This window comes from Eleutherodactylus coqui, chromosome 7 (genome assembly GCF_035609145.1).
Source record: "Eleutherodactylus coqui strain aEleCoq1 chromosome 7, aEleCoq1.hap1, whole genome shotgun sequence".
NCBI lineage: Eukaryota > Metazoa > Chordata > Amphibia > Anura > Eleutherodactylidae > Eleutherodactylus > Eleutherodactylus coqui.
In genome coordinates, this window is record NC_089843.1 from 211,632,580 (window position 1) to 211,655,483 (window position 22,904).

The following is a 22,904-nucleotide window of genomic DNA, read 5'->3' on the forward strand; positions in this document are numbered from 1 at the left end:
ATGAAAAAAAGCTGATTTAAAAAAAAAAACATACTTACCTTTCTTCATCTGTCGGGGTTCAGCCACGTCCAGCTGGCCCTTCTCCTGCACTGCTCTGAGAAGTATTCAGCACGCGGGGGTTTAAAATCCCCAGCTGCTGAATGGGCTGCCTCTGATTGGCTGAGCACTGTGACCAATCAGAGGCAGCTCTCAGCCATTGAATGACAGCTGAGAGCTGCCTCTGATTGGTCCCTGGGCTCAGCCAATCAGAGGTAGCACTCATCCATTCATGAATGGGTGAGTGAGTGCTACCTCTGATTGGCTGAGTGCTGCGACCAATCAGAGGTAGCTCTCAGCTATTGAATGCGCGGCTCCATTGAAGACAATGATTGCATTCCCTATGGTGCACGCATGTCCTTTCTTTACAGGCACGCACCTTGGATATTAGGTGGACGTTCTTAGCTTCTTCTAACCAGTATAGAAGATTCTATAGTATAACGGATATGTTCCCAACGCATTTAGATGTTGTCACTATCAGTTTTGCTATATTGGCTTATTTCAATATTTAATAAGAATTCAAACATAGATAAAATGTAGAAATAGTCCATAAACCAATTTATTCTAGAAAATATCTCTATGTTCAGTGCAATTTCATTTCGACATTGTAACAATTTAATATTTTTAAGGCAAGTGGAAATAGAAATCACTATTATTTTACATGTTTTCTGTATATTAAACTGTAACACGCTTGTTCGGAGTCCACGAACGCCGCTGAAAAGTGCGGAATAATTCCTCGTCCGTCAACGGCTATACCACAGAGTCTGTCATGGCCGCCGCCTTCTCTCGTGCAAATTGAACAGCATCATGTATGTTATGGAAGAGCATCTCATGGCGATCCTTGTCTTGTTTCCCAAAGTAACGTCCTCGGCAGAGGGCATCGATGACTGACGTATTACAACAAGCCAAGAGAATGCTAACTTGTAACTCTCTGTAATCTTTCAGTACTCCCTTAAGAGCGTTGATGCCAGCCGTATCTAGAAAAGCTATGGAAGAACAATCCAGAATAATGGCTTCCAAGTCAGTTTTCTTAATCACAAGTTCTATATGTGCATCGTTGTTTTTCATGTCTTCTCCTTGTTTTTTCTCATTCCGCTTCCTAAGTTTTTTCTCTATTTTTTTCCGTCTGATTATTTCAAGGCTGGGATTCATCCCCACCTTTTTGTATAGAGACTGAAGAAAATAGTCTTTGTTCGCATAGTAAAGAGGAGATTCAAAACGGAATATCTTGACTTTGGGAACGGGGAGAAGATTTTCATATCTGTCCCCATCCTCATAAAAGACAGTGTCTTGTATGTGACTCAGCATGGCGGTGTGAGGTATCTGAGTGCGAACAATAAGGCATAGCATGGAAAAGATGGCTCCTACCATCAGGCCTACTTCTGTACTGATCAGCGCCGAAGAACACACAGTGACGCTCCAGACGACCGCATCTATTTTATTCAGGCGCCATTGAGCTGGCAAGTCTTTAAATTTCCGGAGAGCCCCTCGTAAGCTCACGATTATTATACAGGCCAAGACACATTTTTGTAGAGAGTAAAACAATGGCGCAAAGAATAGCAGGACCAACAGTACAACCACCGCACTTACAACGCTGGAGACCTGAGTCTTGCACCCCGTTGACGTCTTGACTAGGGTCTTGGCTAGGGCAGCACTGGTAGCAAAGCAATGGAAGAAAGATGGAATAATGTTACAGAATCCAATAGCAAACATCTCCTGGTTGGCTTCCACGGTGTAGGCATACTTCTTGGCAAACATTTCCGATAGAGAAATGGTGAAAGCAAAGCTGACAACCGCAAGCGGGATTGCGTCCACAGCTATTTTGCCCATCAGACTAAAATCGGGCACTTTTGGTGGTATGAACCCTGTTGGGATTACGCCAGAGACGCTTGAGCCGTATATCTCAGTTAGGTGGCAGTAGTGTGATACAAGCGTAGCCACCACGATCACTACCAGTTCTGTTGGAAGAGGGATCTTAATCTTGTCTTTGTAGCGGTCTCCAAGTTCTTTGGCAGCAACCAACACAGCGATGCATATGGCACTCGTCACTACGTCACAGTAATTTGTAGTGTGGATGTTTTTGAATATATTAATCCAAGTTGTGACCAGCATTCCTATTCCTGGGCTTCGGGGGATCTTGATTCCCAGAAGATACTTCACTTGAGCTGTTAAAATTGTCAGTGAAGCGCCAGTTGCAAATCCATCCAACATGGGCTCTGATAAATATATAGACAGAAATCCCAGGCGGAACATGCCCATTAGGACCTAAGGGGCAAACACAGGACACAACTTACTTTTTGTTACTTAGATACCTTTTCCATTTAGTCTACCTTCCATTGGTCAGTGCTGAAGTTAGCTCTTGTCCTGCTCTAAAGCAACCTTATGTATGAAATAGAAGTTCATAGATATCTCCTCAATAATAGTTTGGATTGGAACGACCGTGTGTTATCTTTGAGAAACCTTTGTCATTTTTTAGCAAGGCTGGACAACGGGCAGAATAAACCCGGGACAAGGCTGCTATGTTGCCCCCTTGACCATGTTATTCTGAAACCCTGCAGCGTTTCAGAATAAATACTCTGAAGTGAATCTGAACCTCGAGTCACGGGAGTGGACCATGCCAACCTCTTCCCGCTCATTGCATGCAGAGTGACAAAGGGGAAGATGGATTTTAGTCGTCAAGCAGTGGGTGTAATGAGGCGGGTGCGGACCGGCCCCGTGACTCGGAGCTCAGCTCTGAGTCAAACTGCAAAGTTTGAAACGCCAAAGTGTAAAACACCCACAGGGGCAACAGGCACCCCTGTCTGGGTTCATGAACCTGATGAAGGAATGCTTTTAAACAGATGGTACCTCGTTTAGTACTACCTCTCTGTGCCTGTTTACACTCTTTCTTTGTGAAAGTACCTTTTCCTTGCCCAATTCCCTGCCTTTGCTTTGGGATGCCCACAATTGACACTTTCTTTCAGATACTTAAAGGGGTTGTCCCGCGCCGAAACGTTTTTTTTTTTTTTCAACCCCCCCCGTTCGGCGCGAGACAACCCCGATGCAGGGGTTAAAAAAGAACACCGGACAGCGCTTACCTGAATCCCCGCGCTCCGGTGACTTCTTACTTACCTGCTGAAGATGGCCGCCGGCATCTTCTCCCTCGGTGGACCGCAGGACTTCTGTGCGGTCCATTGCCGATTCCAGCCTCCTGATTGGCTGGAATCGGCACGTGACGGGGCGGAGCTACACGGAGCTACACGGAGCCCCATTGAGAAAAGCAGAAGACCCGGACTGTGCAAGCGCGTCTAATTTGGCCATTAGACGGCGAAAATTAGACTGCTCCATGGAAACGAGGACGCCAGCAACGGAGCAGGTAAGTGAATAACTTCTGTATGGCTCATAATTAATGCACAATGTACATTACAAAGTGCATTAATATGGCCATACAGAAGTGTATAGACCCACTTGCTGCCGCGGGACAACCCCTTTAATTAGTAGAACTATCTTAGCATTTATTGACATTCAGCTGAGAAGTTCTCCACTGAGAGAAGTGAAATATTCAATTTCACAGACTTTTTAAGATACCCCTTAGGACTTATTCACACTGGCGTAATTCTTGTCTGTGTGCAACAAACTTTACCTGCACAGCACATGGACGCATTATAGATTATTAGGCTATTCAATCACATTTTTTTTTTGTTTTTTTTACATGGACTGATGGTCTGTGTGAAGAACATTGTGACATCTCCATTTTTTAAAGGGTTTTGTTTCTTTAAATTACACTTTATTGATTTTTTTTATGCTGGATTTGAAATAGTACACTGCATTACTTATGTAGTACATTCTACTAAGCCTATGAAAACAGCCTATTAAACTGTGTGGGAGCTGGGGCCTAATAGGCTGAGTTACATCTCTTACATGGAAGCCTGTGTCAGGCTTTTCGCTGCCGTGGGAACCCTTGGTACTTTTTGATGGCACTGTGGGGTGCTGATGAGTGACACAAAAAGCCCCCTTCCCCTGTCATATGTTTACATGCTGCAGTTGCTATTGATTGTGGCATGTAAGGGGTTAAACTGCCAGGATCTGAGGTTTCTCCACTGCTGACCATTAGAGCAGAAGCCTGGCTGTCAGTAGGCAGCCAAGTCACTGCCTCAGGACTAACTTAGATGGCAGTAGGTGTTTTTATGTGTGCCCGCTGGCGCCATAAAACCACGTGAACGGGCGCATGAATCTAACATTTGTACGTCCGTTCAGATGGCCCGAGCCCGGCGCATATCCGCCAAGGACGCAATGCCTTACCTCCTCCTCACCGGCTCTCTGTCTGCATAGACTCCTATGGGAGCCTATGACAGCAGCCAGAGAAGAGAGGGAGTTTAGCAGCATGACTGCTAAACTCCCTCCCCCTTCTCTCCTCCTCTCTCCTCCCCTCCGGCTATTTGCAATGGCAGGCGGCAGGGGTGGAGCTAGACTTCTGCTCGCTCCTCGTCCGCAGCTTAGCCCTGCCTCATCCCGCCCCCTCCGATTGCAAACAGTCGAGGGAAGGAGAGAAGGGGGAGGGAGTTTAGCAGTCACGCTGCTAAACTCCCTCCCTTCTCCGACCACTGTCATAGGCTCCCATAGGAGTCTATGCAGCGGCCGACGTATTCCAGCTGGGAACATAATTCCAGGACTATCTTTCCTGCCAGATGTAAAAGTGCCCAGGACTATATTTGCCGGCCAGGCGCTTCTACGCCACGGTAATACGCCTGTGTTTTGATGCATTGGAATCCAATGTATCAGGATGGTAGCGTATATCGTCCGGACGTGAAAACCCGTGTGAATAAGCCCTTAAAAAGATGTATGTGCAGGTTTAAAGCCCATTAGTGACATTAACCATAAAAGGCGTATTTGTGGTCACTAAGAGGTTAAAGGGCACCTGTCAGCAGAATTTTGTAAGGTAATTCAAGAGCAGCGCTGCGATATGCACATTGCTCTGTTCTACGTAGTCATTTTGCTTGCTCTGGTTATAAAAGCATACCTGAGTAATGTGTATTTGAAGTACTCCTTTATGTAAATGATGCCGAGCGGTCCAGTGCGCGATCCGGACCATCACTGCTAACAGCTTGCACACTGGCGAGAGCAATATCGGGCCGTGATTCACATCCTGATATCGCCCTCGCACTGCATGTGGAACTTCCGGATGCGAGGCGTTTTCATGTGAAAACAGCCTCGCATCACTGCGGTAAATCCCTTCATCCAACTGCTTTTAATGGGTAGGAGCAGCCGGCCTCATCGAAAGCACTGGGAGAACTTTGCTATCTCCTGCCGCTGCTGTGACAGAAGCGGCAGGGGATTCCTTCATCCCCGCGGGAAGTCACAATGTTCAGTGCTGATAGGACTCCCCATGGGGATGAAGGAATCCCCTGCTGCTGCTGTCACATGAGATCGCAATGTTCTGTCATTGCTTTCAATAGGGCCGGCGCTGCTGTTGCTGCCTGCCCCATTGAAACCAACGTGAAACTCCTGGATGAAGGAATTCCCTACCGCTGCTGTCACAGCCACTGCAGGAAATCACAGTCTTCTCCAATTGCTTTCAATGGGGCCGGTGCAGCTGCTGCCGGCCCCATTGAAAACAATGGGCAATATCGCAGAAAGAAAGGAGATGCTGCGATTTTTTTCTCTCTCTCAGGTGTTAAAAAATCTCACAAATGAGAATGAAACCATTGAAATTCATTGGTTTCATAATCAAGCGTTTTCACTCCCTCTCGCAACACAAGATAATCGCCCGATTTTCTTGCCAGTGTGAAGGAACCCTCAGACACACAGCGAAGCCTCTTGTGTGTGCGCCGCAAGTTTGTCAGCCGCTGCATGCGCAGAAGAGCAAAGCGAAGCTGCCCACAGAAGGCAAAGTTCTACTGTACATGTGCCGGCTGGCAAATGCACGCGCGCATGAGACTTGGCTGCGCTACTTGTTAGATATTTGTGCCTACAGACTCCTATAAGGTAAATCCAGTACTGTTTAGTGGTACGAAGGCGGTTTTTATACATATATTCCAAGCTGTGCTGTATAGAAACCCCTTCCCCTACTGCAGACCAACAGCAGGTCTGTAGTATAGAATTAACCAGCCCCATGTTTAACCCTTTGCAATCCAATTTTGGATTCAGGGTTTCCTAGGGGGGCTTTCTCTTTCTGCCATTATACAATGGCACCATCTGCTGGCTAGAGCCAGTACTGCGGTATGGGACATGCTGGAGAGGCCCCCGACAACAGAGCGGCCAGTAATATACAGTAAGAATACTCCGCTGAACGTCTTCCAACATCGGAGCTGTACAGCCTTCAATCAGAATGTCTTTAGACGTCAGACAGTGGATTGGAAAGGGTTAAATGCATTTTCTTTAAATGCATAAATCTTTTCGAAGTTCCATAAGAAAACTTTGTGTCACGTGGCTTTGTGGAGGTGCACAGGGATTGCCTCTCGTCTCCTCGGACCTCTGACCTATTTCTTTCAATCAAACCGTTTTTGTTGTATGACTAATGCACATTTCATGTCTTACACCTTTAGTGCAAAAACATTATTGGTTGTCGCATGTGACTTTATGTGGGACCTCAGTAGGGCTGTCATGAAGAAGGTCTACCTTCTTAGGATTTGGTTTGGCAACGCCCCAGACACTATTTCATATCTGTTTCCACACATTATTTTAGAATTACTCTATATAAAATAAAAAAATACAATTTTTACTATTTTTGGGTTCGTTCCATTACATTTTTTTTATAAATAGTTTGCAATATTATAAAATAACAAAAGGAATTATACCTTACTAGTCCCCTGCTGCTCTGGTGCCAATGCTTCCCAAGTTCCTTTCCCAGGTCTCTATTCAACCGTCCCCAGCACTGTCACGTCAATACGAGAAGATCACCGCAACCAATCACTGGCCACGCTGAGTGACAACTTTAGCGGTTATGACACACAGGGGTGGGCCTGCACCCCTCCTCCTGGGCTACGCCCCCAGCAGATGTTTAAAGTTGCCCAGCCCCCATTCCTAAAACTCGGGCTGGTAGAAGAGCTGTCATTGCACACACACCATCTGACGCTCACACAGCATGACTTCACTACCCCCTTCACCAGCTTCGGCACTCGTTATATAATGAGTGGTGGAGGCAAGGAGAGGAGTGAGGTTATGCTACACATACCCTGATAGTGCTCACAGTGTCAAAAAGGCAGTCCTTTATTTAACTCAGTGGGCCACACATATCCAAACCAGTGGCCAATGACTGAACAACTTTGTAATTCCACCCTTTGGGTGGACCGCTACTCATGGGCCAGTGCTGTCTGCTTGCCCCCAAGCTAGAATTTGTCAGTCCCTTAAAAACACATCCCCATTACAACTAGTAATAAGCTGTAGAGGTCACTTTCCAACACACCATAACATCACAGAGACCAACAGGAAACTATGATTGTTGTCTAGGTATTATTCCTTTTGTTATTTGATACCATTGTAAGCTGTTAGTAAAAAAAATTCATAGGGAAAACCTATTTAATATCTTAATATAACTTATTTGTAATTTCGCTGAATATCTGCCATGTTTTAAATTATGCTGTACCCGGCCAACCCATGTCTCCACCCCTACTTCCGGTGGAGACAAGATGCACCAGTACCAATTATGCTTTATAATTGGTTAATGCCTCCCCTCATCTAGCCATCTTAGAGAATACAATTTAATCCTATGGTCCATGACAGAGCCATGGTGACCCTTACCTGGTATATTCCAGCCATAAATGTCAGTGCCGCTGCAATACTGATGGCATAGCATTCCTTTCCACATTCAATGTTCATTGAGCCAAAGGTAATGTTGACCGACGTTACATTCATGATGATATCCGTTGCATTTCCGGCTTTTATGTCTTTGAAAACATCATCCTCCAGGTCAAAACCCGCTAGCTGCACTTCCCTATCCACAACCTGACCAATCATCAAGCTGAGCAAGCTGAAAATGCCCACAGACACATGTCGGGAGGTCCCCATTATAAAATAAATTAGGTTGGCAAAAAAGGATGTGTACAAGCTGTAAATGGGCTTTAGACCTGCTAGAAGGGAGTAAGCAATGGCTTGGGGCACCAATATAATGCCTATAATTAAACCTGACATCATATCCCCCCATGTATTCTCCTTGAAGTTGTATTTTGGAAGCCATCGAAATACAGGAAAAAAACCTGTGAATGTCTTCTTGGCTCTTCTGGTACTACAAGCACAATTGCTTCTTAATTTGGTTTTCAGAGACTTTAATATCTTGGTGCGGTTATTGACTTTTCTTTCCAGACGTATATGGCTGTATGTCGGTTCTTCCTCTAATTGGTTTTCTTCAGCCTCGATTTTCATTTTTGTTTATTTCGTATCATTGAGCACTAAAAACAAAAATCATAAACCGCCGTCAGATAGCAGTATATAAGATTTATACCCAGCGTAAGATTTAATATAATATCCAGTAACTCGATAATAGTCTGAAATGCATTGAAAATATCAACATCTCATCATAGACAAGTGTATTTGTGCACGCTTCTAAGAGTTACATGCCGACACACAGCAGCCATCAGTCACTGGTAAGGCTGCTGTTAGAGATGAGCGAGTATACTCGCTAAGGGCAATTGCTCGAGCGAGCATTGCCCTTAGCGAGTACCTGCCCGCTCGGGAGCAAAGATTCGGCTGCGGGCGGGGAGCGGTGGGGGAGAGCGGGGAGGAACGGAGGGGAGATCTCTCTCTCCCTCTCTCCCCCCCTGCTGACTGCCGCAACTCACCGCCCACCCGCGCTGGCAGCCGAACCTTCTCTGCCGAGCGGGGAGATACTCGCTAAGACAATGCTCGATCGAGTAATTGTCCTTAGCGAGTATACTCGCTCATCACTAGCCGCTGTATTTTTAATAGCTACTTTTAGTTAAACGATAATGGAATGTCAGAAAAAAATCCGCGCTCAAAACGGAGTAAACTAAGGACAGGTTCACACGTGGGTAATGATTAGGTATAACACTTACTTGAAAGGAGGGGGGTATGATGTACAAATGCCCCCTCCTCAGAGTGTCCTCCACAAAGTATAAAGCTATGCTCCAAGGTGCATAGTAATAATCCAGAAGTTGTAGCCAAAACGAAACTTTTAATAAGGCAACGCGTTTCGGTGCAAAACAAGGCATGCATGGCTTGAGAAAGGTGCCTTGTAGAGATGAGCGAACGTACTCGGATAAGCACTACTCGTCCGAGTAATGTGCTTTATCCGAGTACCTCCCCGCTCGTCCTGAAAGATTCGGGTGCCGGCACGGAGCGGGGAGCTGCAGGGGAGAGCGGGGAGGAACGGAGGGGAGATCTTTCTCTCCTTCTCTCCTGCCCGCTCTGCCCCGCTCCCCGCTGCGACTCACCTGTCAGCAGCGGAGCGCCCCGAATCTTTCAGGACGAGCGGCGAGATACTCGGATAAAGCACATTACTCGGACAAGTAGTGCTTATCCGAGTACGTTCGCTCATCTCTACAAGGCACCTTTCTCAAGCCATGCATGCCTTGTTTTGCACCGAAACACGTTGCCTTATTAAAAGTTTCGTTTTGACTACAACTTCTGGATTATTACTATGCACCTTGGAGCATAGCTTTATACTTTGTGGAGGACACTCTGAGGAGGGGGCATTTGTACATCATACCCCCCTCCTTTCAAGTAAGTGTTATACCTAATCATTACCCATATGTGAATCTGTCCTTAGTTTACTCCGTTTTGAGCGCAGATTTTTTTCTGACATTCCATTTTCTGGTATATCTGTGGGAGTTCTGTTCTCAGACCCCCCCAGTTTGCATCTGCAGCTCTCCTTTGATTAAGAGGATTGGAGTACTGGGGAGAAGATGCATCGTGTGTGCATCCGCATATTCCAGCAAGTGTGGATTGGATCTACCTGTGGCGCTCTCTACTATTTTTTGCTTTTCAGTTTAGTTAAACTATATGATTTTTTTGTGCCCCTTGGACTTCTAATGCAGCAGCCCTGTCCCCATACTACAGCAGTTTGCAAAAAGCAATCAAGCAAAAACAAATTACGTAGTTCAACACAACTAATACAACAACCAGTTTCTCCAAATTCAACATAAAATGCCACTTTAACCCTTTGCAATCCAATTTTGGATTCACGGTTTCCTAGGAGGGCTTTCTCTTTCTGCCATTATACAATGGCGCCATCTGCTGGCTAGAGCCAATACTGTGGTATGGGACATGCTGGAGAGGCCCTGACAACAGAGCGGCCTGTAATATACAGTAAGAATACCCTGACGGACGTCTTCCGACATCGGAGCTGTACAGCCTTCAATCAGAATGTCTTCAGACGTCAGACAGTGGATTGGAAAGGGTTAAGGCCTCATGCCCATGACCGGGTCGGACTCCGACTGCGAGATTCACGCAGCGGGTTGCGACCCGGGACCCGGCATTAATCTCCCACTTACCTGTCCGTCGTCTTCTCTCTCCGCTCTGCGATGTGCCGGCTGGTGCACAACTGCATATGTGCAGGGCAGAGCCAGCGCGTCAGCGAGGCCCACAGAGGAATAGGACATGCTGCGATTTTAATACCGCACGAGATCAAAACGCAGCTGTCAGCATAGCATTGCATAAACTAATGCAATCCTATGGCAGCGTGCAACGACGGAAATTCCGTGCAGAATCTCGCCACAGAATTTCTGTCCGTGGGCATTGGGCTTTACTGACTACTGCAGTTTCAGAATTAGTTAACCCCTCCGAATAGAATCCCTCATAAGAGCACACATTTGCGAATCAGCTGTTACAACTTATTCATTAGTTGCATCAGGTATGCTTGAGATAGAACAGATCGAATACCTGGAAAGGCTAGGGCTCTGTTGATGGTAGGGGTTGGCTGCATGTCAGAAGTTATAGCTAAGTCAAGAGAGTTCTCTAAAAAAAGGCCACTTCTTTAGAAAGTTAAGATAAGAGATCATTGCCTTGTACCAAAAAGGAAGAGGATATAAAAAGATAGCAAAGGCACCGAATGATCTTAGAGTCACACTTGGAAGCCTAGTTTAGTGTAGCCTGGCTACACTACCTAGATGTGGCAGAAAGAAGATGCTATTACCGGCTGCCACCAGATTTCAAGGAGACAAGTCAAAAACCCTCAACCATCCAGTACTGTATCTCAATAATTACCCCTTCGAGCTAAAATTTAGTTTTTCTTCCCATGCATTCTCTATTTCTTATCTAGATTTCCCGTTGAGCGCTGACCTTTATCATTGACCGGTAAATACACTAACATACCAAAGAAACTACCGGCAGCATGGTGCTGTACCCTTCATCATGTCATCCTACATTCCCACTATTAAGATTGTTCTAGAGGGGGGAAAACATAATTGTTCCATTACTAATCAATTGAATAATGAGATTGATAAAATAATTGAAAGAACACAAATATCCATCCTGGATGTTAAACAGAGCTAAGTGGATTGTAAACAATAGGGATCGATCTGATCTCTTACATACGCTTCCAACTATAAAAAACATCCAGTCATCCTGCGGTTGTATTTTTCACTGCATTTGATTGCGAATTTCAGGAAATACGCCGGATAGTTAATAAATATATACTTGTTTTGCATATTGATCCTATCTTCGTATCTATGGTCTGCAATGGTCAAAGGAATGTAGCAAATAAAGCCCCAACTTTGGGTCAACAATCATCTCCTAGTCTGTTTCCCGACCATATTGGTCCACCAGCCGCCTGGCTCACGCATCCTGGGGCATTACATGTAGACATTACAAATGTGGATGTTTTTCGGTTCTGCATATCTCAAAAACTTTTATTTCATGTGTCACTGGCAATTCATTCGATATTAAACATATAATTGTAACACCCCTTATGTAGTGGATTTGATGACTTGTGTCTCATGTCAGCTTCAGTATGCCGGCTGCACGATTTAAAACACGTATCAGACATCATATCTTTAGTATACCAAATGGGGGCATCCTGGAATGTTTCTGCAGTTTCTGCCCGTTTATTCCACGTACATATTGGCAATTTTTCCTCTATGCGTGCTGCAGGCGTTGAACGGGTCAGTTGTCCCATTATGGGAGGTGAGCACCATCCAAAATTATTTAATTGTGAAACATTTTTTTTGCCTTCTTCTGAATCAACAAGGATGGGGGGTGGGGTTAGGGGGTGGTGGAAACAGGCTGAACTGGATGGACATTTGTCTTTTTTCAGCCTACTATACTACTGTGTGTTACTAATAATAATAATAATCTTTATTTGTATAGCGCCATCATATTCCGCAGCGCTTACATAGACAGGGGGAATACAGAAAGACAAAAAATACAAAAGTTACAGAACCGCGGTTACATAGTAGTCAGTTGATGGAAACAATAGGGGTGAGGGTCCTGCTCCAACGAGCTTACATACTACAAGTAATGGGGGGATACAGAATGTAAAGGGTCTGGAGATGTGCGCGGTATGGCGGGGTGGAGAGTGAGGGATGCTATACACAGACAATGGTCAGACATTTGGCCATGTGACGGCAGAATCGGTATGACTGCAGGAGCGGTTTATGATGGTTGGCAGGAATTGCAGTCAGTAGGTCAGGGAGCATGTTATCAGGGGAGTACAGAGGGGTTTGTTTAGGGAATGCGGTATGCCTCCCTGAAGAGGTGCGTTTTTAGAGCACGCCTGAAGTTCTGCGAGTCCTGGATTGCTCGGGTAGCCTTTGGTAGTGCGTTCCAGAGGAGCGGTGCTGCTCTGGAGAAGTCTTGGAGGCGGGAATGAGATGTTCGATTTAACCCCTTGAGTGGCACGCCCGGAAAATTTCCGGGGACGAGCTCCACTGCTCATAGTGACATAGCCCGGAAGATTTACGGGCTATGTATCACTATGGCAGCTGCAGAGCACAATGCCACAAGCTGTGACAGTGTGCTCTGCCTGCACAGACCCAGAGAACAAAGCAAGGGCTTTGAAAAACCAGCAGAAGATATTGCCGACATGTCGGCAATGTCCTGCTTTGTTTACAGGTTGCCATAGAGACCATCGGCTTGTCAGAAGCAAGCCGATGGTCTCTGTGGCAGGGAGAGCTGGTTGTTAGCTGTCAGAGGACACCTAGGTACCAGCTCTTACAGCAGAGATCAGAGAAAACCTCCGATCTCTGCTGTGTTAACCCTTTACATGCTGCAGTCTATGTGACTGCAGCATGTAAAGGGCTGTCACTGCAGCATGTAAAGGGCTGTCACCATCGGACCCCCAGAATGTGATCAGGGGTCGTGATGGGTCCCTGTGGAAGTCCCCTAAAGGGACAAAAAAAAATAAAATAAAAAAAAGTAAAATAATTATTAAAAAAAATAAAAAAAACACTTGTCTCCCTTTACTTTGTAAAAAATCAAAAATACAATCACACATGTGGTATCCATGCGTCGTAATGACCCAGAGGAGGAAGTTAATACATTATTTAACCCCTTAATGACATGGCCCCTTTTTTTCTTTTTTCCCCATTTCTTTTTTTCCTCCCCCCTGTTTAAAAAATCACAACTTGTCCCGCAAAAAACAAGCCCTCATATGGCCATGTCAATGGAAAAATGAAAAAGTTATGGCTCTTGAGACGCAACTGCAAAACTAGTTGAAATTCAATGATTAGACCATTTTAAAAAACCTGTCCTGGTGGGCACGACAGGGTGGTAGGAAACCTGCCACTCAAGGGGTTAAAGGGGCACTCAGTCTGGTTTCGTTAGCATAGCGGAGAGCCCGGGCTGGGTGGTGAATTGAGACGAGGGAGGCGATATAGGGGGGCGCTGCGCTGTGGAGGGCTTTGTGGATGAAGGTAACGAGTTTAAATTGAATTCTGTATTTAACGGGCAGCCAGTGCAGTGGCACAGGGCAGAGGCGTCCGAGTAGCAGCTGGACAGGAAGATGGGCCTGGCTGCCGCATTCAGGATGGACTGGAGAGGGTAGAGTCTGGTGCAGGGGAGGCTGATCAGCAACGAGTTGCAATAATCGAGCCGGGAGTGGATGAGGGCAACAGTAAGCGTTTTTAGCATGTCTGCGGTGAGAAAAGAGCGGATTCTTGCGATGTTCTTGAGGTGCAGCTGACATGTTCGGGCAAGAGATTGGATGTAGGGTGTAAAGGAGAGATCAGAGTCAAATATGACCCCAAGGCAGTGGGCATGCTGTCTGGGAGTTATGGTGGCGCCACACAATGAGATGGAGATGTCAGGATGAGGTCGGTTAGTAGATGGTGGAAATACCAGTAAGTCAGTTTTAAAGAGGTTCAGGTAGAGAGAGCACATAGTGTTAGAGACAGCGGACAGACAGTCGGTGATGTTTTGGAGGAAAGGTACAGAGATGTAACGGGCAGAGGTGTATAGCTGGGTGTCGTCAGCGTAGAGGTGGTATTGGAGGCCAAATCTCCTAATGGTCTGTCCAATAGCGGCTGTGTAGATAGAGAAAAGGAGGGGGCCGAGGACCGAGCCCTGGGGGACGACAACAGCAAGGGGAAGAGGAGGGGAGGTAGAGCCAGCAAAGGAGACGCTGAAAGAGCGGTCAGATAGGTAGGAGGAGAACATACTATGTAACATACTGGATTTTTTGTCTGAATACCTGCGCCCCATTTGACCTGATTTTGTAGTATTAAGGGTTAATTGCCAGGTGTTCTATCTCCCTTTTTGAAGTGCATAAGACTTTAAATCAAAGTATTAATAGCTGTCCTAATAAATGTGTATTTTAGTCTTAATTTACTAATTGTAATAATAAGCAGAATAAAATGTACAACATCATATTCCACTTGTGATTCAAGAAGAATCGAAGACTGATCCAAAATTACAACTAATGGGAGACATATTTGTACGCGTCCCATCACTTCAATGAGGTTGCAAACCTCCATCGCGGCAAGTGTTTCCCATTGTTTTCAAACACATGAACACTTGGTTCGGTTAAGGGGAAGTTCGGGAAACCCCCATACACATCCGAGAGTCGTCCACTCCTGCAAAAGTCGGAACAACTCTGGCAACTTTTGTCTACTGTGTATGGGGGCCTCAGGGGTGGAGAGCACACTTATACCCCTGCCTAGGGCACATAAAGAGCTTATCCCACCCCTATCTGCGGGTAATAACTCCGGAGTCTCAGAGGCCCCGTCCTTTATGAAAAATATATAAAAGTAACTTAAATTTATGTAACTTCTATAAGCTTCTTGACATACAGTCTTCTTGCAATATGCACAAACACAATTGGCATGTAAAGGGGCTTTGTCATTTCAAAGATTTTTGTTAGTGGTGCGCTTCCTTTAGGATAGGTGCCCCACATTTTGGTAGACGTTTTTCCGTTTCCCGAGATGCGTGTACTCCATCTCAAATTAACCCCTTCCCGCTGCAGGGCGTACGTTTACGTCCTGGCAGCCTGGTACTTCCCGCAACTTACGTCCTGGAGATAGTGCGGGATCACATATGATCCCGTGCTATCCCGCAGCCAGAGCCGGCTGTCAGTCACAGCCGGCGTCCCGCTGCAACAGCGGGGGGTCATCGGAGATGCGCCCCCGCTGTTAACCCCTTCCCTGCCACGATCTAAGTAGATCGCGGCAGGGAAAGAGTTCACAGAGGGAGCGCGGCTCCCTTTGTGTCTCCGGCCGGAACTCGCGATGTCATCGCGAGAGCCCGGCCTGTCACCATGGCAACAGGACGCCAGACACTGGCTTCCTGTATTGCCTATGCCTATAATCGCTGTACAAGCGATAAGGCATGGCAGAGCAGTAGCTCTGCCATGCCTTATACCAGCGATCATCAGGGCAGTGGTTAAAGTCCCTCAGAGGGACACAAACAGTGTAAAAAAAACAAAGATTAAAAAAAGAATTTAAAAAAATGTAAAAAAAAAGAGTAAAAAAAAACATTTTTTAATGCCTTTTCTCCGATTAGCATAAAAAAAGGTAAAAAAAAAAATAAAATCCCACATATTTGGTATTGTCGCGTCCGTAACGACATGTACAATAAGTTGCACATGCTTTTGACTGTGCACGGAAAAAAACGCTAAAAAAAACACTAAAAAACTGAGGCAAAATGCTAATTTTTAGCATTTTGCCTCACTAAAAACGCAATAAAAGTGATCAAAAAAGCCGTATGTACCCCAAAATGGTACCAATAAAATCCGCCAAAAATTGTTGCGTCCTTAAGCCCAAAATAGGCCATGTCATGAAGGGGTTAAAGCTACACATCCTGGTTGGCTCGGGGGAAGAGATTAGGAACCAGTTCTATGATTGAGGCCATAAATTGTGACTCGTGTTCCACTGAATCTGCTGCCATTCGCTTGTACCTCTATAATGTATATGACTTGATGATACATAATAAGTTACGGGATGCATGTGAAAGGTTGCTGACTCATTCTCATCCTGTTACACACAGGTAGTACCTCTTTTCCTGCTTTTTTGGATTATTCTGCCTGGTTTTATCTTACTATTCAGTTTAAGGCCTCATGTCCACAGGCAACATTAAATTGTGGCGACCCGCGCTGATAATCCGCAGTTCAATATGCCCATAGACACTCAGTGGGCATACCTGCGCATGCATTTTATCCCGGCGCGATGATCGCATGTGCCGGATAAAAATCGCAGCATGCTCCATTTTCTGCTGTTTCCCGCACGGACGCTTCTATTGAAGTCAATGGAAGCCGTCCGATCCATGGCACAGCTGGGGATTACACTGGCTGTGCCGCAGATCAGTGGCAAAGCAGGAGGTGTAAAAAAAAAAAAGAACGGCGCATGCACACGGCTTGCCACCGGCGCACCTGGACGCATCCGCCGTGCAGAAGAAAGAAGATCCGTCCGAACAGACTAGCCCTCTGTCCCACAGACATCCTGCAATCATCATTTCAGAATCACCGCGGGAGGCACTTCATCGTCATAGCAACGGCGCAACGTCCTCTGTACTGCGTATGCGTGCCGGAGCGGAGGCCGACACATCCGGAGTACAGAGAAGAAGATGCCAAACAGGTATGCAGGGGTCACCAGCCGGGCACTGGGACGAACTCCACTGCTGGATTCCGCATGCGGGGTCTGTCCTGCCCGTGGACAGGCGTCCTTAGGAAGAATGTTATATAATATATTAAACAATAAATAACATGGAAGCAATGGCTAGAGACCCCCATCGGACTACAAGGGTGAGACCTCGGCAAAGATCTCAGTTGCTTCTCTGGTAGCAGCAAGCATGTTGTTATTGCATGTATTGGTATTTAGTCCCCGCCAAATTAATCAATCTATTGCTTTTTTTCCTTGCACCCCTGCTTCCAGTCCTCTTCTGCAGATCTCTGTAAGGCCTTAGTCAGACGGGCGTTTTTTCGCACGATTTGCGGATCGCATGACAGATGCGCATCCGCAAATCGCGTGACCGGTGCGCGCAAGTCGCCCGCAAATCGCCTGAAAATCTGCTCCTAGCCGTGTTTCATTAGAAACGGGCCGGAGCTGTCCAGCGCATTGCATTCAATGGAGACGGCAATAGAGCCGGCTCCATTTAAAGCAATGCGCTGCGGGCGAGCCCGGGATGAATTGTCGGGAAGGGCTTAAATATATAAGCCCTTCCCTGCAATTCATCCTAAAATGTGTAAAAATAAAAAATATATATATACTCACCTTCTCCCGGCAGCCGGAGCTCCGCGCGGCTGTCCTGCAGTGGGTGTGAAGGGGGTGTGAGTCAGACCTGCCCCCTGATTGGCTCAGCGCTGAGCCAATCAGAGGCATGTCTCACTCACACCCATTCATGAATTCATGAATGGATGTGAGTCAGACCTGCCCCTGATTGGCTCAGCGCTGAGAGGCAGCAGTCACTCACCCATTCATGAATTCATGAATGGATGTGTGAGTGAAACCTGCCTCTGATTGGTCAGCGCTGTGACCAATCAGAGGCAGATCATTCAGCAGGCGGGAATTTTAAAGCCCCGCCGGCTGAATAGTGCCGAGAAGCAGTTCAGGAGAACTGACAGCGGCCGCGGCTGGACTCCGGCTGCAGCGGAAAGGTGAGTATACAATTTTTTTTTATTTTAACACATTTTAGGATGAATTGCAGGGAAGGGCTTATATATTTAACCCCTTCCCGACAATTCACCCCGCGCACGCCGGCAGCCCATTGCTTTCAATGGAGCGGCTGTATTGCCGGCTCCATTGAATTCAATGGGCAAACATCGTTCTTCTCTGCCACAGCTGTTACAGCTGTGGCAGAGGAGAATGATTTGTCTTCTATATGTTCTCAATGGGGTCGGCGCTGCTGCCGCCGGCCTCATTGAGCGCATATAGAGAAGAGAACAGGAATCGCAGATCGCAGATAGGTGCGATCTGCGATTTCTGTTCTATAATTTATCGGACGAGCGCATAAAAAGTGCTCATGTGTCCGATACCATTGCAAAGCAATGGTTTTATAAAATCGCCGGACGCATGCGCAAATCGCGGCTAAAAACGCCCGTCTGACTAAGGCCTTAGCAGTCATTAAATGCCAACCTGTCATCGCTTACTTCCAGGGGATGAAAACTGTCTTGGTCACACGGCTCCTCGGCTCATTCCAGTGTTGTATAAGCTATCGGGAGTTCCGTCTTGTAAGGAGTCATGGGATCATCACATAACCAGGACAGCCTTTCATTATCTGAAAGGAAATAATTCAACAATTAGTGAAGCTGGAAAACCTCTTAGACCCCTTAACGCTCCATGATGTACCGTTCTTGTTCCCTAGGGGGACTAAAAAAAATTTGAAAATCAGTTTTCAAAAGTTCTACTAAATTGTTCTAAATCTACATAACAAAAGCCAAAAACATATTTAATTTCGCTGCATTCGTAAAAGTCCGATCTATCTCAAAGTAATCGTTTTTTAACCTTCACGGTGAACGTTGTCAGAAAAAACAATACGCAGTGTCAGAATTGTGCTTTTTTGGTCACCTCATCTCCAAGAAAATAAATGTAATAAAAAGCAATTAAAAGTCATGTGCACTCCAAAATGGTACAGGACGTCATGCAAAACAAAAACGAGCCCTCAAACAACTATGTCAATGGAAAAATGAGAGTTATGGTCCAGAAGATGGCGGCAGCAAAAAAAACCAAAAACTATATAAATGTCGTAGTGACCATACTGACCCATAGAATAAAGTTAACAGGTCATTTTGCGTACATCTTAGAAACAAGCCCCCTCCTCCCAAGATGGAGGATTTTTTTTCCCATATCACTCCGCTTAAAATGTATTAAAAGCTTTTCCGCACATTCTATTAAATTGTACCACTGAAAACTACAAGTCGTCCCACAACAAACAAGCCCTCCAACATCCATCAAAGTGGGGAATGCCAGGACCAGTGTGCTTGTCCTCGGAGCTGATGTGTGCAAGGAGCTCACACTTCAGTTCTCTCTGCAGTGGCCTGGCTGGCTGTTACAGGGAAAATTCCCATGCACTTCTTCCAACACACATCAACTCTGCGAATAATGCCCCAACCTGGCGAACTGCTGTCAATCTATTATTGATGGCCTATCGCGTATAGGCCATCAATAGTAAAAGTTGGGACAACTCCGCTAACCCCTTAACGCCACAGGTCGTAACTGTACGTCCTGGCAGGGAGGTACTTAGCGCAACAGGATGTACAGTTACACCCTGAGCATAGCGCAAGATCAGAAGAGATCCCGCACTATCTGGCAGTGGAAACCGTCTGTCACTGCCGGCCTCCCGATGCAACAGCGGGGGTGCATCAGGACAGCGACCCCCCGCTGTTCACCCCTTCCCTGCAGCGATCTATGTAGAGGTGACGTCATCGGACTCTCGCGATATAATCGCAGAGAGCCCGACGGGTTGCCATGGCAACAGGACACCAGATACAGGTGTCCTGCATTGCCAATGCCTATGATCGCTATAACAAGCGATAAGGCATTGCAGGACAGAAGTCTTGCAATGCTTTATCATAGCAATCAAAGCTGCTATTGTACAAGTCCCCTGCAGGGACATAAAAAGTGTAAGAAAGAAAGATAAAAATAATGTAAAAAAAAAAAATGTAAAAAAAACCCCTTTTTGTGCTTTTTCCCATATTAGCATAAAAACATGTTTAAAAAAATTAAAATCCCACATATTTGGTATCATCGTGTCCTTAACGATGCTTACAATAAATTGAACACGCTTTTTATCCTGCAAGGCAAAAAAGCGTTTAAAAAAAAAAACCCTTAAAAACAGAGGCAAAATGCTTATTTTTTTTCATTTTGCCTCCAAAAAAGCGCAATAAAAGTGATCAAAAAAGCCGTATGTACCCCACAATGGTACCAGTAAGAACTACAGCTCGCGTCGCAAAAAATATATAATTTCCAAAAAAAAGGGTTTTTATTGCGGAAAAGTGAAAAAACTAAAAACAATATAAGAATTTTGGTATCGTTGTAGTCGCACCGACCCGCAGAAAAAAATGTGTTGTGTCATTTATGCTGCAGGATCAACGCTGTAAAAAAAATCCCCCGAAATTTATGGCAGAATTGAAAGTTTTACAATATAGTTTTATGTAACCAAAACTGGCACTAATAAAAAACCATATTTTGAAAAATAAAGACGAAATATGCCATGTCCTCAAGGGGTTAATGCTAATACTACAACGTACAAATAAAATGATATGCTTCTTATTTTGTGGCAAAAGTTTGGGGAAGGACCTTTCCTCCTCCAGTATGACTTGTGCCCTGGTTCACATAGCAAGGTCCACAAAGACATGGATGGGAGAGTTCTATGCACAACTCGAGGCCTACCTAGAGCTCTGACCTGAGCCCCATCGAATGCCAACTGTGATCTCGATCTATGCCATCAGTGCCTAACCTGAGAAATGAGAGGCTGTGAGGTGCTATAGTGCCATTCATTCTCATATTAAGAGTACATGGGGGGAATTTACATAGCTTTTATGATACTGGGCTTTGTATGGTTTCCGCTGCCGCACAGCGAACCGAATATATGAAAAGGCACACTCCTCTTCACGTGTTCAGCACACCCTGGCAGCTCCGTGTTCCAGAGATGTATGCCAGGTCCGTACATGTCTGGTATGAATTATGTCCATTTTTGGCATCAATTGTATATAAATCTGTCTGTCTGGGATGGCCATGCCCCTTCCCCTTTCCAAAAAAGTGGCAGGGATTGCGCAAAAGAGGCAAAATTTGCGCAAATACCCGATAGTACAAAAATTTGAGACTTTTTTTTTAACTACAAAAACTGACATAAAGGTTATTGTAAATGTGGGCCATAAGGCTCACCTTAAAACAGGGTTTTCTCTCTAACCATAGGCTTATAGGGTTCAGCTTCTAAAAGTATTTAATCATTCTTTTTCTACCGTGTTTCCCCAAAAATAAGACAGTGTCTTCTATTAATTTTCGTTCAAAAAGGTTTAACTTTTTTACATGTATAGCTGCCTGGACACTATTTAAATTGACTTTTTTAATTAACTGTTAGCAGGGCTTAATTTTGGAGTAGGGCTTATATTTCAAGCATCCTCAAAAAGCTTGAAAAATCATTTTGCATCCTCAAAAATTCTGGAGAATCATGATATGTCTTATTTTCAGGGTATGTCTTATTTTCAGAGAAACGGGGTAGTAAGAGAAGTTTGTTAGTAAAGTGTATAAAGGCAGTTGTATACAGTGAAATTCAGTAGTGACATCTTACCTCGTAGTTAGTCCTCCTTCAGGATGTCTCCCCGTCTCTGCTGCCTACCACTTACATTTATTATGGCTTCAGCGGTGGGCAGGTCTAGTAGTAGACACAGAGTGCTTTCACGAATTGTCTTAAGTTACCTGTAAACACCACACAGCGGCAATCATATTGTTACTGTACATAAGAGTTTGGGAAATAGCTGCTGTTCCACTTTATGGTGGCTCCCAGCGGCCCCTGATAGACCCCACTCATATACAATACAGTTCTTTGGGTTCTGTTGGGTTGTCCATCATTTTTCACACTAGTATAACTCGTTGTAATCGTACCGACCCGCAGAAAAACGTATCGTGTCATTTATGCTGCATGACTAACCCTGTAAAAAATCTATGGCAGAAGTGATGCGTTTTCTCTCGCTGTGATCGTAATAAAATGTATAAAGTTTTACAATATAGTCTATGTATCCAAAAATGGCACCCATAAAAACTACAGTTCGCCACGCAAAAAACAAGCCCTCATACGGCCGCGTCGACGGAAAAATAAAAAAGTTATGGCTTTTGAAAAATGGAGATGAAAATCCCACAAAGATCATTGTGTCCTTATGCCTAAAATAGGCCATGTCCTTAAGGGGTTAAATACCTGCGGATGTCATTTTATCCTGGCTTGCTGATCGCCACACTGCCTTTTCTTGCGTGGGACCCAGCGATCACATGACCAACAGTGACCCCTGGGATGTCAGAGCTGCAGGGTCTTCGCAGACCCCTGATCAGCCCTGACAGTAAGTACTGTCGCATTAGGGGGATGTTTTCACCTGTAACTAGGATTCCTATGTTACACACCCACGGAACGTGTACCAGAGAGGGTGTACACAGCTCACGGGACCTGCGGTCCTCGATACCCCCCACTTTGTGAATGTCCTGCCACCGACATTGCTGCCATGATCGCGATACTCCTCCTATACTGGTCTGTCAAGGGAAACGGGAGGGTGGCCATCTGCTTTTGTTACAGCTGCCTATTCTGGCAGGGGTCTTGGGGTCTGTATATTTAGGAGGTCTGATTGTGTGGACTTTATTCACATTGGGTTCGGCTATATACTATTCATGAATCAAATGATATTGGTTGAGGTTTAGCCCATGTAAATGGGTGGGGCATAAGGAGAAAACAATGCGCAGCGTCCTACACGGGTCGTCTCATTGCCATCTTCTGAATTGAAACCATGATGCAGTGTCACATTCTTCACACAACAGGCACTAATAGATCCCCAACAAGCCTCAATGACTATGTGGCCCCCA

The 22,904-nt window shown here is 45.5% G+C and overlaps 2 protein-coding genes across 4 annotated transcripts in view; one reads left to right on the forward strand and one right to left on the reverse strand.

Annotated features, from left to right (window-relative positions):
- IDUA (alpha-L-iduronidase) overlaps positions 1–22,904 on the forward strand; it is a 131,875-nt gene that overhangs the window by 17,868 nt on the left and 91,103 nt on the right. The gene's annotated exons all lie outside the window — the stretch shown is intronic.
- Positions 567–21,712, reverse strand: LOC136573123 (sulfate anion transporter 1-like). Of its 2 annotated transcripts, none has more exons than XM_066574321.1 (4): positions 21,628–21,712; positions 18,485–18,612; positions 7,756–8,402; positions 567–2,301 (listed from the first exon to the last, which is right to left on the reverse strand). In XM_066574321.1, the coding sequence occupies exons 3-4, from the start codon at positions 8,374–8,376 to the stop codon at positions 787–789; spliced, it is 2,136 nt and encodes a 711-aa protein (XP_066430418.1). In that variant the 5' UTR covers positions 8,377–8,402; positions 18,485–18,612; positions 21,628–21,712; the 3' UTR covers positions 567–786. The 2 variants fall into 2 exon arrangements, with proteins under 2 accessions (XP_066430418.1, XP_066430419.1); XM_066574322.1 differs by having other exon boundaries at positions 18,471–18,612.